The 16443-nt window shown below is 38.1% G+C and overlaps 1 protein-coding gene across 1 annotated transcript; it reads right to left on the reverse strand.

Annotated features, from left to right (window-relative positions):
• Positions 1–2490: 2490 nt before the first annotated feature.
• Positions 2491–4316, reverse strand: LOC122053893 (protein Brevis radix-like 3). Its single transcript, XM_042615806.1, has 3 exons — positions 4146–4316; positions 3757–4076; positions 2491–2744 (listed from the first exon to the last, which is right to left on the reverse strand). The coding sequence occupies exons 1-3, from the start codon at positions 4242–4244 to the stop codon at positions 2738–2740; spliced, it is 426 nt and encodes a 141-aa protein (XP_042471740.1). The 5' UTR covers positions 4245–4316; the 3' UTR covers positions 2491–2737.
• Positions 4317–16443: the final 12127 nt, after the last annotated feature.

Raw genomic sequence — 16443 nt, forward strand, 5'->3', positions numbered from 1 at the left:
TGTTGACTTATTGAGGTGGTAGCACCCTTAGTAGGTGGAATTCCACTCTGCCATTGGCTACGAAGTCGTTTTACTCCTTCTTGGTCCAAAGATATTCTTCTTTTTCTTCTCCTTGTTGATCTTTGGATACTACAAAATCATATTTGCTTATTAAAAGAATTTCGAAATCAGTTTTGAACAATACCTTCATCCAATGTTTCTGCGAACTCTCCCTCAAATTTTGATGGGTAGATACTTGGTCCGACCATCATCTCCTTACTTTAGCAAATGGTTAATCCTTCGAGGGCGGTCTAACTCGAATATGAATTGTTGGTCCCGAGTAGGCCGGCAAGAGGAGGGTGAATTGCCCTAAAAGAAAGTTAACACTTCTCTAGCTTTTAGAACTTAGCAAAGAACACATGTTAGTTTAACAAAAATTAAAAACACACAAACAAAATAAGAGACAAAAAAATTTACTTGGTTTGCAACCGGGGCGGTTGCAAATCCAAGACAGTGGAAGCTCAACTAGAAGATCTCCTTTGGTAAAGGCAGAGTAGCCTCTTGTAGACATTAACGCTCCAACATAAACAAAGAATGAATTTGAAAATGAAAGTACAGTGTATTATTTGAATGAAGAGGACCAAGGCTTTATTTATAGCTCATTGGTTGAAATATAGCCGTTGATGATGTGGCAGCTCCGGACGCCTCCACCGTGATGCCTTATCTGCTTCGTAATGGCTTGGAGATAGGATTTTCTCTGTCCCCGGGCGCTTAGACGCGGTATGGGCACCTAGAGTTTTGTTGCCGTGGACTCCGAACGTCATGTTCGTAGCAATGTCTCGACGGGGCACCTATTCTGGCCCAAGGTGGTCCGAGCGCCCGGACCTTGTCCGGGCGGATGCCTGGACAAGTTAACTTCATGTTGACTTGTCTGGCTGTTTCAATCGCTTGGGTGATTCTCCAACGATCTAGAGTTGAGTTCACCCGAACCAAATCTCGCCTTCTCTTCGAGTAGTCTTGCACTCCGACTTCTCGTCCCTCAGAAGTGTCGTAGGCGTCCTTCTCGCCCATCGGTGTACTTTTCCGTAGCTCCTCGTCCCTGGTGTACTCTTCTGTAGCTCCTCATCCCTTGAATGCACTGAGTTCGTCGACTTGCTTCCTATGCCATCCTTTTCACTCGCTACGTCATCCGCTCGACTTCCTGTGTTTCTAAGTCTCTACACACTTAGACACAAGACATCAAATAGCACAGAACCTAACTTAACCTGGTTGATCACATCAAAATCAACCCGGGGTACTTACACTATCTTTAGTCAAAGCTATATTCTTAATACCTACATCATGATATACTGTAGAGGAGTACAAGTTGAGTTCAGATAGAAGGCAATATGGTTTGCCCAAGGTGGAAGAAGCTTGTCTAAGGTGGTTATAGCTTTATTGAGGTGGCATGGCTTGGCTAGTGCAAGTTCAGCTTGCCCTAGCGGGACAAGGTAGAGCAAACTGAATGTGCATGAGCCAAAGTGGGTAACTTGGCCCCATAAGTAGGGAGAGTTAAGAGCACATTACATCGTTTTATTCTCTTATTCTCATGAGCTAGCAGACGTCACTCGACAAGGGATTGATAAGCGAAAATGATAACCTATGTCAAAAGCGAAAACTGAATGTCTATGATTGTCAACCATTTGCTCTCTTTGTAGATAATGCCCTCTTCATCAAACATGTGTTGTCTATCCATTTGACTAAAAGATGTATTTAGAAATTGCCACGAGTCCCCTTTCAAGAGTGGTATAGGTTCTTATCAAAGGTGTTAACCAATGGAGCACCTTAAGGTAGTGTAATCCTTTGGATGCCAGTAGTTACAGTAGACCATCGACTCTCTTTCCATGCAATGCTCTCCCTCACTGTATAGAATTGTAAATGAACCAAACATTCAAGAGTAAGCTTGGTGTTTGACTTTGTTTGAACTTTTTTTATGTTCGTTTAATGCACACAATGTCAATTAAATAAACAAGCTTGAATAACTTATTAAACTAAATGAACAAACTTGAACACATGTGTTCAGTCCGTTAATGTTCACGAACAAAATTTGTGAATCATGTTCAGCAACAAAACTCTTGTCAACATAGTAAATAAACAAAAAAACTTTCAAAATGAACAAACAAGATTGTATTATCAAACTCAATAATCAATCAAACAAGCTTAAAAATGTAAAAGTTTCAAACAATAACATGTAAACGAACCAAACTTAAGTTTGTAAAAAGGAAACCAAACCAAGCCATTGAAATGACTTAGTTACGCTTGGCTCGGTTAGCAAACTTGAACACCACAAAATTTGCCTCAGCTTGGCTCATTTACAACCCTACATACAAAGTCTCTCATTTGGCTATCCAAGTAGTGGAGATTTGGGGTTGTCCACTATATCCTTTATCATCCTCTTCATGTGTGGATGTCCCAAACATAACATATAAATAAGAGTAAATTGATGTGATTTTTTACATAGACAGGATTCGAGACCATATGAATGACTAAACACTTGTTTCAAAAGCTCAGTGTTTATATATTTTTATTCTCTAGAAAGATTCAACATAAAGCACACAATGTTTCTCCAAGCAACCTACAATCAGGTTCAGGTAAAATGAATCATCAAGATCTTGTGGCAACTGGCAAGACCCACATACTACAATTAGACGTGAGTGCCACTTCCCATGATTCCCCAAGTCAAAGAGGAATCTCCAGCTCATGAAGACAATTCAATGTCTCACAACCTACAACATCCATACTCCACGTTAAACAAATGACAACAGAGCCATACAGCAGCACCAGCAGGATACAGCTTAAGCACAGCAGGCCCTCCAGTCCCAAAGAAACATTCTTTACAGTTTAAAAAGGAAGGGAACAAGCCTAAGAAAGTCACAATTTTTAACTTTTGAGCAGAATTTTAAAGCCTTTCACACCCCTATAATTCCAGTTTGACTCGGCACCTAAAGCCAAAAACATTGCACGAATTTAAGGGGGAAATAAGCTATAAAAGGATAGCATAGTACAAGAAGCTCCTGTCAATAGGTGATCTCAGGAAAATGTTTATTGTATACTATCTTATCCTACGTTACAAGAGATTGTTTCCACGACTCGAATTCATAACCATGAAGGTCATATGACAACAACTTTACCATTACATCAAAAGAGAAACGATCTCTCTTAGAAAATTTCTAAAGTTTTTCTGAAGTTTGGCACTTTCTTTCCCCATGTAGCTTAAACACATTGTGCTAAATCCTATATACCAGTAGGGAATTTTAATTGGCAAGCATGGATGATCCATGACGAATCGAGCCTGTTCGTGAGGTTTTCAAGCCGGCTCAAAAAATATGTGATTTGTATTTGAAATTATCGAATTTGAGTGGAACTCGAATATGCTTGATAATTTTTTCAAGTCGAATTCAAACCCATAACATTTTATTCGATGGTTAACTAGTCACTCATGAGCCGAACTCAAATTTAAGTCATTTAACCAAACTCAAGCTCGAGCCAAAATTATTTGTATTTCCGAGTTTCACATCGAATTCAAATATCACGTATATTTTTCAAATTCGAATTCAAATATCAATATTTTCGCACTATCCAATTCATTTGCAACCCTAATTGTAAGCAAGTAGATTTCCTTTTCTCAGTCAGTGGGAAGTGGAAATCCCTCACTGAAGAAAACCAGATCTCATCGCATTTGGAGACAAGAGAAGGGATCACATAAACGGGGTGAAAATGGGAGTGGAAACGAAGTACCTGAATCTGATCTTTCTGACATAGTTACCGCCTTGTGGAAGCGAGAGGAAGGTGATCAGTATCCCGGGCTCAACCTGGGACACCCACTCCTTGGGTTCCTCGTCCTCTCCGTCCTCAAGAAACGCCGACGAAGCCTCCGTCCGGCCGCTGACCGAAGGCGTCCTCTCGCCGATGGAGAGCCACCGCATCCGCGCCTCCATCTCTCGCCACTTCGCCGCCGCAGTTCTCGGCGTCGACACTGCCTCCGATTTGATGAATCTGGATCCTTGATAGTGTCGGCGCCGTCCATGCTCCGTCGCTCCGAAAGTCATATCCTTAATCTGAACAAAAGAATCATAGAATAAAACAAAAAAAACCAATAATTGGATCTAAATCAAGAGATTGGCAACTTGAGGACTGATTTCATTGACGGCGTCATCGTCGTCGGAGTCGTAGAACGGCGCTCGGCCTCGGTCAAACTGCTTAGGGCAGGAAATGCAGGTCAACATATGGGAGAAGGGAAGAGATCGGCCGAGGAAGGAAGGAGGAGAAGAGATCCGGAACGCCAAAGAGGAAGAAGAAAGCGTAAAACAGGAAGACAATCGAGTTGTTAATTTAAATAAAGGAAATAATTTAAAATATCGTGTAAATTTTGAAAAAATATACCGGGCAAAAATGGAATAAACATTTTTTTTTTTTAATTGAAATCACATGAGATAAGAGGCAGTCCGGATCTACCGTAATTGATCGGTCGTGTTCATGAATAAAATTTTATAAATTCTATCTGTAGTTCATAAAACCTCATTTATAAATGAGTTAGTTCATCTTTGGACTCTACTTATTAGAGGATTCTTACTCGATAAGCGGAGCCCTGCCTCCGTCCAATATTTTTATTTTTTTAATTATCCTTATTTTTAAGATTACGAATTCCTACTTATTACGATAAACACTTTAAATCTAATCAAAAAAAATAAACTATAAACAGTTATAATTCACAACTACAATAATATAGATTTTTCAATTATAATTAATACTAATAAATTATGTATTACTTCTATAACATATACCCTTTATCTTAGTCAACATTATGCTACTAAGCATTCAACTTTATTTAATGATCCGGCGGTTAGAACAGGGGACCCCTATTCTGAGGAGTCAATGCCACGCTGGAGTCAAAAGGCCAAGTGGCCGACCGGAGAGGGAGGGGCCGACCTCCCGACCGGCCCCGGCAGACCGACTGGTGAATAGCCAAGGCAATAGGGGCCCCCACTGAAGTCGTAGTTCCGACGCTCAATGGAACAGTAGCAGGGAGCCGAGCGGAAGCCCTAAGAGAAGGTGACATACTGCTAACAGGCCCTGCATAGTACCCTACCGAAAATATCCCCAGCATATCGATGCATACGGCAGGCCGGCGAGAGGGGAATTCCGTCCGGCTGGCGCATAAAATGAGGGTCGTCCGGATGTCACTCCCCGTCCGGACGGACGTACCAGCCTGTGGGGTAGGGAAGGACAAGGACATCTTCTGACAGCTGTCAGTCTAACAGTTAAGTGTTCTCTTGTCACATCGAAGACGTGCTCGGACTGTAGCAGTATGGCGTCAGGTAAACTTTCTGACAGACACATACCGAGGTATGGGCTGCGGACACGAAGGCGCCTCGGTGGACGTGCAATAGCTCTTTCACCGCTCTATATAAAGAGCTGCATACTTCGTCGGAGGTACGCGTTCAAGACCTTTGGAGCTACTTTTTCCACCGCCTGCTTACCTGACTTGAGCGTCAGAGGGTCGCCGCCGGGAACCCCTTCCCGGCCTGACTTCTGTGCAGGTTCACCGGAGCTTCGTGCCACCAGTCGAAGATCCACGTCAGCAGTCGGAGAACGCCCCGTGCCCAGCGTCCGCTGATTCAGCATTCGGACAGGATCAATTTGGCGGCGTCTGTGGGAACGCTCCTGCATCCGAACGGAAACAATGGACGAGACTGGACGACAACACACGGTAACGCTCTCCACTGAGGAATTTGACGCGCTGATCGAGTTGAGGGCCGCCAAGCTTGTGCAGCAAAAACAGAAAGCAACAGCCGAGCGACCAGAGCAGCAAGCAACATCAGCGTCGGGCGGTCGAGCGGAAGCACCACCTGCCACCGTTGCATTTCATCGGGCTCTATTCTGCACCCCCGAAGCCGCACGGCGGGTAGCTGGAAAGGAAGGCTTACGGGTACGAGGAAGATCGAGAAAAGGAAGAAGATGGCGAGCGCACCAAACAGGCGGTGAATAAGGATCGCCGGAGCAGAAAGAGCAGCGTGAAGACGAAGGAGGATGAAGCAACAGTGCGGCGGAAAATGATTCGGGGGCTTTATATTGCCGCCCGGGAGCAACCTCCGCCGTCTGATCCAGGTCGTAAAAAACGAGGCCATCATCCAGCTGTCCATTTCAAACGCGCGGCTGTCCCATCGGAAGTGACGCCACCGCCATACGCTGACAAACGCACGATCGCCGCGTGTCAGCAGGATACTGGTTGCATTTAATGAGCGCCCCTTACCGTGCGCAGCACACGTGAGGGGCAGTAGGGGAGAGAATTGGGCATGGATTCCAAGAGAATACAAGGCACGGACAAGATACCGCCGAACGGGGGAGCATTCCTAAGCCTGGCCGAGCGAACTGATGTGGCAGTCGTTACTCAGTCATATCGGCAGTCCAGTCAGTCGGACTTTGCCTCCTTCGACTAGACTTGAGGGGGAGGCAAGTGATCCGGCGGTTAGAACAGGGGACCCCCATTCTGAGGGGTCAATGTCACGCTGGAGTCAAAAGGCCAAGTGGCCGACCGGAGAGGGAGGGGCCGACCTCCCGACCGGCCCCGGCAGACCGACCGGTGAATAGCCAAGGCAATAGGGGCCCCCACTGAAGTCGTAGTTCCGACGCTCAATGGAACAGTAGCAAGGAGCCGAGCGGAAGCCCTAAGAGAAGGTGACATACTGCTAACAGGCCCTGCATAGTACCCTACCGAAAATATCCCCAGCATATCGATGCATACGGCAGGCCGGCGAGAGGGGAATTCCGTCCGGCTGGCGCATAAAATGAGGGTCGTCCGGACGTCACTCCCCGTCCGGACAGACGTACCGGCCTGTGGGGTAGGGAAGGACAAGGACATCTTCTGACAGCTGTCAAGTCCCAAGGCTAGGCCATACTCTTAGTCTGACAGTTAAGTGTTCTCTTGTCACATCGAAGACGTGCTCGGACTGTAGCAGTATGGCGTCAGGTAAGCTTTCTGACAGACACATACCGAGGTATGGGCTACGGACACGAAGGCGCCTCGGTGGACGTGCAAGAGCTCTTTCACCGCTCTATATAAAGAGCCGCATACTTCGCCGGAGGTACGCGTTCAAGACCTTTGGAGCTACTTTTTCCACCACCTGCTTACCTGACTTGAGCGTCGGAGGGTCGCCGCCGGGAACCCCTTCCCGGCCCGACTTCTGTGCAGGTTCACCGGAGATTCGTGCCACCAGTCGAAGATCCACGTCAGCAGTCAGAGAGCGCCCTGTGCCCAGCGTCCGCTGATTCAGCATTCGGACAGGATCATTTAATATTAATAATATTATATTACAATAATTATAATTCATATATCTTGTAATATAAATATTTTATTTTTAATCAACATTAATCAATATTATATTATAGAAATTACAAATCTATTAAAATATAAATAAATTTTTTTATTGATAGTAGTCAATATTATATTATAATAATTTTGAGATCATAGCTACTCAATTATGTAGTTATAACAACTATAAAATCATAAATATTATATTTGTATAATAATTATGGAATCATAGCTAACCACTATAATTATGTAGTGGTTTTGATTATGTAGTCGGTTTATCCTTCACATGTTTTTCAATTTATGATATCTTTAAAATTAGTCAGTTTAAATAGTTGGATACTAACAAAAAAAAAATATTAATTTGATTTTTCTTAGATATATTCTGCCATTTTTTAAATGCCCACGGAATTTTGAAATAAAGAGTGCTTTCTTTTGAGAAATAAAGAAAAATTATTTCTCTTTTTTTCTTTTCATTCCAATTCTTGTTTCTCGCTCAACTTTTTTAAAAATGTAAATTCTTTTTTTTTCATTAAAAGTTTATATAGTTGCCTCAGGAGCAATGTCTAATATTTACTTAATTTTTTTGGTCATTTAGGAGTTTCCAGTAAATTAACAGATAATTTTTTTAATAAACATTTGTTAGATAATAATAATTATTATCTAATATTATTTGACCTTAAAATTGTAAATAAATATGAAATTAAAACTAAAATAACTTAATATACATATAATGTTAAAACTAAATCAACTTCATGCAATTGAAGTTACTGATGAAATGTGAAATGTAACTTATCTAAATTATTATTATTTTAACAAATGTAAGTAGTAGTAATAATAATAATAATAATAATAATAATAACTAATGCACGATGGATGCACTGAATTAAATGAAAATGTTATGCATATATTGATCCTCTCTTTTCCTATAAATACAAAGCACAATAATATCCTTTATATAAAACATTAATTGTGTGCTTTCATATAAAAAAAAGGAAAGAAGAGAGGAATCATATATATATATATATATATATATATATATATATATATATATATATATGCAAAATAATTGCATTACAATAACTTTTTCATCTAGCTAAGATATGTAAAATATATAGATTTCAAGATCCATTTAATATAATAAATATAATGAAAATGTAAATAATCAGAGATTCGTGAAATCTATATGTTTCCATATATAAATTTATTATGGTGAAATATAAACTAGTATATGCATTAATAACATGAAATATATAATCGACTTTTTCTATTAATCACTTTAAATATATAAATTCATTTGTCAAATGTATATTAATCTTTCATTATATAAATTGATCAATATATTTAATAATGCATGATATAATAAATTTTTGCACCGATAATTATTATAATAAGTTAATAATTAACTTATTCCCCACTAATCACATTCATAACATGTCGAGACGTGTCCAACCAGGTCGACTCGAAGCTAATGATGCACTTCTCTATCATGTAGCTCGCTATTATTCTAGAAGTACTCTCGGAATTCTTGGGTAGAGTCCATGACTTTTCGTGCCGGTGGAGAAAAGTCTTCATTTGACCAATTGACTGATGTATCTCATTCATACTTAATAATCATGTTGTGCAAAAATAATGTACATATACATGATATCCCTTAAATCATTTTTATACCAAGATTAAACAGGACCTCTAACTATTGCCCAACGAGCTTGGAGCACTCCAAATGCTCGCTCCATATCCTTTCTTGCAGCCTCCTGTCTCTCCTTGAATTTTTTCCTCTTGGGATCCTTGGGACACAAAAAGATCTTCACGAACATAGCCCATTTTAGGTATATACCATTTGTCAGATAGTATCCTTTTATATATGATGTATTGTTTACCGTGAAATTAACATTCGGAGCATTTCCCTGTAGGACGACGTTAAATAATGGTGATTTGTTAAGAACATTTATATCATTACACGACCCTGTGATGCAAAAAAAAACATGCCATATTCATAAGTCTGCAGATGCGATAACTTCAAGAATTATTGTTGGGACGCCATAATCACCTCTAGTAAACTAGCCTTTCCAAGTGACGAGGCAATTCTTCCACTCCCAATACATGCAATTTATGCTGCCCAACATTCCAGGAAAGTTGTGTCTCTGCTCATACATTTGAAACAAGCGTTGAGTGTCAGCAACATTGGGTCTTCACAAGTATCGTGCCCCAAACACATTGATGATACATCGACAGAAGTTGATCAAGCAATCAAAGACAGTTCTGTCACCCATCCGTACATACTCATCTAGAGAGTCGACAGGGGATGCATATGCCAATTGATGAATAGTCGTCGTGCATTTTTGAAGTGGCGACAAACCTTTCCTTCAAATTATGTCTCTCCTCCACTAAAAATATCTGAATAATCTATCAGAGCATCGATTGTGCGAACAAATAACTCTCTTTGCATGTGAAATCGTCGTTGAAAGACTTCAGCGTGAAATGTTCGAACATCCGAGAAGTAATCTAGGACAAGGCGAACATGCCATTCTTCACGATCCCGGTCCACATATCTCCGATTTGTAGCACTTTGAGAACTTCAAGTTTCTTGACATCTCTACTCTTCCCTCTCAAGTAGCGTAATTATCATTCGATGAACATCATCTTCCCACATCTCATTTCTTCAAAATTCACGGATATTATTTTCTCTAGAGTGATGAAGATTCTCAGACATTTCGAATATAATTGAAGTTTTAAATAGTTCAAATCAGAAATTTAATGGAATGGAGAATCATAACTTCCACATTGATATATATAGACTAATTTGTAACAGCTAGTTTATAACAGCTACTTTAGAACGACTATTTTACAATGGTAATTTTATAACGACTATTTTACAACAGCTAATTTATAATTGCAATTTTATAACGTCTATTTTATAACAGCTATTTTATAATAGATATTTTATAATGGCTATTTTATAACGACCAGTTTGTATCTGTAATACTTATTTTAAAAACTCATAAAGACCAACATAAATAAAAAAAACTTACAAATCAACGAACCATAAAGTACAACATAAGTTAAAAAATATAAACGTCAACAAACGACAAAGACCAACATAAATTGAAAAATATAAACGTCCACAAATGATAAATCTATTGTAGGTCACGTCTCTTTGTAATTTCTTCAACTATTTTCATATGCCAATGAAGGTGTGTCTTTGTTATTCCACTCGTATCTTTTATAATCATATCATAGTCCTTTTGCTTTCGCTCAAGTTCCTTAAGCGCTAATTTTTCCTTTTGATATTGTTGGATTTGTTCTCTTTTCACATTAAAGTCTTCGTCTTCTATAACTTTGACTTTATTCTTTCTTTTCACCTTCTGTTGCCCTATTGCACATGAGTGAATTTCAAAGTCACCATCAGTATCTGGATTTATTGAAGAAGTATGTGCTCCTGATTCGGCAATCCTCACCTTCTTCTCAGCATGATGACCAAGTGATTGGGGAGCTCATTTCTCGCACTCTGTTATAATCTTCCATAAGCATTCGTATTTGAAAGCCTTATTCTTGTGTGCCTTTTTCCACATATCATGTGTATATAGTGGCTAAAACATCAACGTCACTTTCACCCACTAGCCCGATTGTTGAAGAAATTATTGTACCATCCTGAGAACTTACCAATATCAGGTATAACCCAATAGTAATGTGACTTTATTGATGTTCATTCTCTTGTTGTCATACCCGCAGGCCAATTATCATTATAGTACATGATGGTACGTTATCAAAAATACTTATTCTTTTGTGCATTACCAACTTTTGGGTTGTTGGTAATAGTTCCCCAAGCTCTTACAAGATACTTCTTCTCTGCGGTAGACCATATCACCTTAGCTCTATTACGAGGGGCATTCATTTCTTTGTCACTCATCATCCTCGAGGTTAATATTTTCTATCCCAAGCGTCGTCCAATGTGGTGGAAATTGAGAGCGTAGCATTGAAATTGATGTTGAGAGCTCTCTATCAGATCCAGATCCTTCCAAACTCACCTGTCAAGATTCATTCGACAGTTTGCTCGATGGAGATGGAGTAGTAAATACTTGAGAAGGGGTGGCATTATAAACTGACTACACATTGAAGCATAATCAGATGGAAACACGAAAAATAGAGTATGGCGAACAAAATTCGAACCAGTGGGAGTATTTTGTGAAAATGAGTTGCATAAACAAATTGAGACGGATGAAGATTGGGAAGAGAATGTGATTGAAAATTTTGAGAGTTTGAATTTCCCTCTATATTTGAAAAGCCAAATAAATTGTTGAATGAACCACTAAATCTTTCAACCATTTAGAATAAGGAGATAGAAATATTATGATAGAGAAGTTATGGAGAAAGTTTTAGATATATTGCTGGTAGAAAAATGAAAAATATGTCTCTATTTATAAGTAAAAAAAAGTTATTGTTGAAATAAAAATAATATCAAATAGCTGTTTTCTAATCGTTCTGTAAAAGAAAACGTTGCCAAAAGCTAATTGTTGCCAAAAACGATTCTTCCTTAAATTTTCTTTTGTTAAAAAAAATAATAAAAAAAGTATGTGACCGATAGCTATATGTGGAACCCATGCCCACTATTTTTTTTTTTTTTTTTAATTTTGTAACCACTATAAACCCAACATCCAAAATTGGAGATGTTAGGTTCTTGAATCCACTAATTTTACATCACTTGCAATCCTAGCATTGTAGATACCTTTAAGGTAACTATAACCTTGAATCTATAAACTCAATTTCATCAAAGGATCTACTATATCAAATCATTGTTAGATCAAAAGTAAAAAAACCCACAACTTTTATAAACCTCTTCCAACAATCATGAACCCAACAAATAATTTTATATTGGTCACACCACATCATTATCTATATTTTCTATTTACTATCTTTATTTAATATTCATTTATATACTATGATAAATATATATTTATAATATACATATTAATTAATTTATTAATAATATATTAGTTTTATTTAATATTTTAATAAATTATTAATTTAATAATTAATATACAATAATTAACTCCATTTTTAATTTACACTAAATTTATTTAAGAATAAAATAATTTCATAAAAATATTATTGAAAATTTAATAATTTGCAACATTAGCAAATAAAGCATTACATTATAGTTTATGAATTCAATTAATGACTGTAAATACGTATTTTAAAGATAATTAAGATTGCTTATGATTATATATACTAGTGTGATTGTGCACACGCGTTTGTTTGGATTTTCTAGTATCATCCTTATAAACTAAGAATTACAATAGTGACGCTAGAGAATCCCAGCAACGGGCTTCCCTATGTAAAACATTATTTTAATTTAATATTATACTTATCTTAGTAAAAAAACTAAAAAAGTATATTTTTTAACATCGTCGGCCTAAAATATTTATAGAAGCTTTTTTGATCATAGTGTTATCAATTTTAAGATATGAGACTAAAGAGAACTATATTTTTTTTTTATATAAAACAACTAGAGAAAATTAATGATGAGAAAAATTTATAATAATACGCTGTAGCTGAATCTCGAACTCTAAATCATTGATTGATTGTTTCACTTGTGGAATTACTAATAAATTTTGAAATTATTTTTAGTGTAAATAGAAAAAAGGACATTAACGTAAATACATTTTAGCCTTCACCAAAGTTAGTTAGTAAAGGGGGGAGATTTTTAGTAAAATAGTAAGATGATATAAATATATGCATAATTTTATGTTAATTAAAATAGTTTGTGGTCACCAAAGTGATCAAATTAAACTAAAATAATTAATTGTCATACATAAAATAATCATTTATTTATCATATTTACAAAATGTCTATTAAAAAAAGGGGATAAATCAATGATGTTCATTTATATATCATTAAAATAATAGATTTTCCCAAAGGATTTTTTGTTTTAATGATTAGTGGCATAAACGAAGAAAATTAAAATTCTTAAATTGGATATATTTTGTTTATCAAAGATGACAAATGTATTTGATTAAAGATTTTAATTTCTTAATATGTTAGAAAGCATTTAATGTTTTTAATAATATATAGTAATATTAGCCCAAAGGTATATTATAATATATTCTAATGTTTTATTTGAATTTGTATATCTTATTTACAATAATTTCTCTTTATTTACAAGTTTATACTGTTATAGTGTTTAATGGTTTAAACTTCTCTAAATGAAATGAGCAAATCAATTTTCATTTAGATATATTGGATCTTAACTTGGCATTAGTAAAAGAAAATCCAGAAAAATAGGTACATATATTATAAAAGATTCAAGAGGTTACAACCTCAAGCTTACAATTCAAACCACTCAATCAAAACCAAGACATGAGGTGACCATGGCAATCACAACCATACATGCATCAATCACAAGTTTACACCCACACGGTGACAAGCAAGCAACACAATGCACACCATCTACATGCACCAATTAGATGCTTGCACTCACACGGTGACAAGTACGCAACACAATCTTGCACCCACACGATGCTAAACAATCCACACACGCACAGTACAACCATTACAATTAACCCAACCTCTATACATGAGGTTATCCCCACAAGACAACCACATTCACACGCCAACAAGGAAGCACCACGGACTACACAAGCTCCACCAAAACCATTGGGCTGGCCAAGCTCCACCAAAACCAACACAGATTAACAAATTCATCTGTGTATACAGCATAGCACATCACACTACAACCACTACGGTATGCACAAGTCCACAAAATGATACACATGTATTTGAACCAACAACATATTCTCATAACGACATCTGTTACGGGCTTCCCACAGAACATATATCATACTAGAAATTCCAAGAAACCGAGCTTTCATTTTTCGACCTGCACCTTTGTAGTGTTGACCAAGAATATGAAATAATTCCACCACGGAGTTAACATCATGATTAATTTCTAGCCAATTTCTCACCTTGTTCCAAAGAGCATATGTGATAGGGCACTCAAATAACTAGTGACCATTCAACTCATCTTAACATTGGCAAAGCATACAAGTCTTGATCTCCTCATATGACATTCTATCTATCATTCGTAATCTCTCATGCACTAGTAGCCACATAAAAGAACCGGTGCTTTGACATAATCTCCAGCCTCCATACCATGGGGTCTAAGTTACCATCGACCTCTTGGTTTGAAGAAGTCATAGGCATTAACAACCCTTTTCTTGTCACCCACAAACCATTCAATTATCTTCATGCTTGCCTCCCCAATACCTTGTGAGCCCCTTTTCATTTTGCACCGAATATTCACAAGTCTTTTAATAAGAGGTGAGTCCGAAGGCTTTACCTCCCATTGCCAAAAATCCACACCTTTGATATAGTGTTGGTGAATCCATCTCACTCATGTTGAGTCCTTCTTTGATTGAATCTCCCATAACATTTTTCTTATCAAGACTTCTTTTCATGCATGAAGATCTTGTAGTCCATATCCACCATCTTCCTTAGAAAAGCAAATGCTAGCCCATGATATCGGGGGAAGCTTCGAAGTCCACACAAATATCCAACACATAGCCTTTATCTTCTCAATAACTCCACCGGGAATAAGAAGCATAGTGAGCCGATAACACTCTATTTCTTGAACCACCGATCTTACCAACTCCAACTGTTAGACCTTTGTTGATAGAATTGATTCTCCGCCCCCGCTAGAAGCGTTGCCTTCTTCCTTATGTCTTCAAAATATGGGGGGATGGCTCCTCCGGCTAGAATACCATGTTGCAATTCTTCCAACTCAGATTTTTCCCTTCTTGCTTTTTCAAAAATGTGACCAAATTGCTCCTTGTTCAACTTGTTCAACCGGCCCTTCAAATGCGATAGTTTCTCCTTTAGCACAAATTGGGCATTAGCATTCCCCATAACCGGCGCCACCCAAGACTCCTTCGCCACTTTCTTGAAGTCCTTATGCAATGACTACATATTAAGAAACTTGAATGGCTAGTTGAGTGTGCGATCCTTTGGTAGAATATGCACTATACTACATGAATTATCCGATAAGTATCCGGGTGTCGTGAACTCCACATAAGCATTAAAATCTGCCATCAACTAAAAAAGAATTCATCGTAACTTTGCCCAATTTACAAGAACTGTACCATTGGACCAAGTGAGATGACATCCAATGGAGTGAAGATTCACTAAATCACATACTTGGGTAAAAATTTAAAGATGTCTCATTTTATAGTTGGTGATCGAAGATCCCCCATGTCTGCCCTAAGTTGATATAATTAAATTAAAATCTCCAATAATCATCCATGGTTTAGAGATAGTCCTACCAAGCTCCGTGAGTACCTCCTATAATGGTCTCCGAGCAATAATGGAATGAAGCTCATAAACAAATGTCACTAAGAAATCTCTTCCAGAAACCCGACATTGAACACGACAATGGATGAACTATTCAGTTGTCATGACAACCTCCATATCAATTCTCTATAAATCTCAAAGGACCAATATACGATCATGGTTAGGCATATTAAAATTATGAACATATCTCATACATAAAAATTACCTTTGTATAATTGAGTCAAGAATTCCCCACTAGTTTCATCTCCAATAATGTCATCATCTGAACATCCTTTTGCTTGAGGAAGTGTTGCACCTCCTATATTTTAGGGACGTGTGAAAGCTCCTAATGTTCCACGCAGCTACAATCATTTAACACCTCTTGTTCAAACTGCTCAGATCCGTAATTGTCTACCACTTTGCAAGGGCATAGGGCCTCCATTCAATGTCGTGCCCACCTCTCCATTACTCACTAATTCAACCAAGGATGAAGAAGAAGTAGAATCCAAGGTCATTGATACGAATGATGATGCCGAAGATATTGGTGCCACCAATGAGGAACAAGAGCCTGAACTAACCAAGACCTCCGGAATGGTGGACAACCCATCATCATCTTGAGCTTCATCTTGAGGTACTTGCTGTGGGGGGACGTCCGCCACTCCCCTCGTGTCTCCAACATGACTTAGAGGCCTTTCTATCACAACCAAAATTAGATCATGTACAACCATAATTGCCAAGTTATTCGACACCTCCGAAGCCGCAACATTTGGCCCTTGATGAGACAACCTCCTCCC

Source organism: Zingiber officinale, chromosome 3A, assembly GCF_018446385.1.
Source record: "Zingiber officinale cultivar Zhangliang chromosome 3A, Zo_v1.1, whole genome shotgun sequence".
Lineage (NCBI taxonomy): Eukaryota > Viridiplantae > Streptophyta > Magnoliopsida > Zingiberales > Zingiberaceae > Zingiber > Zingiber officinale.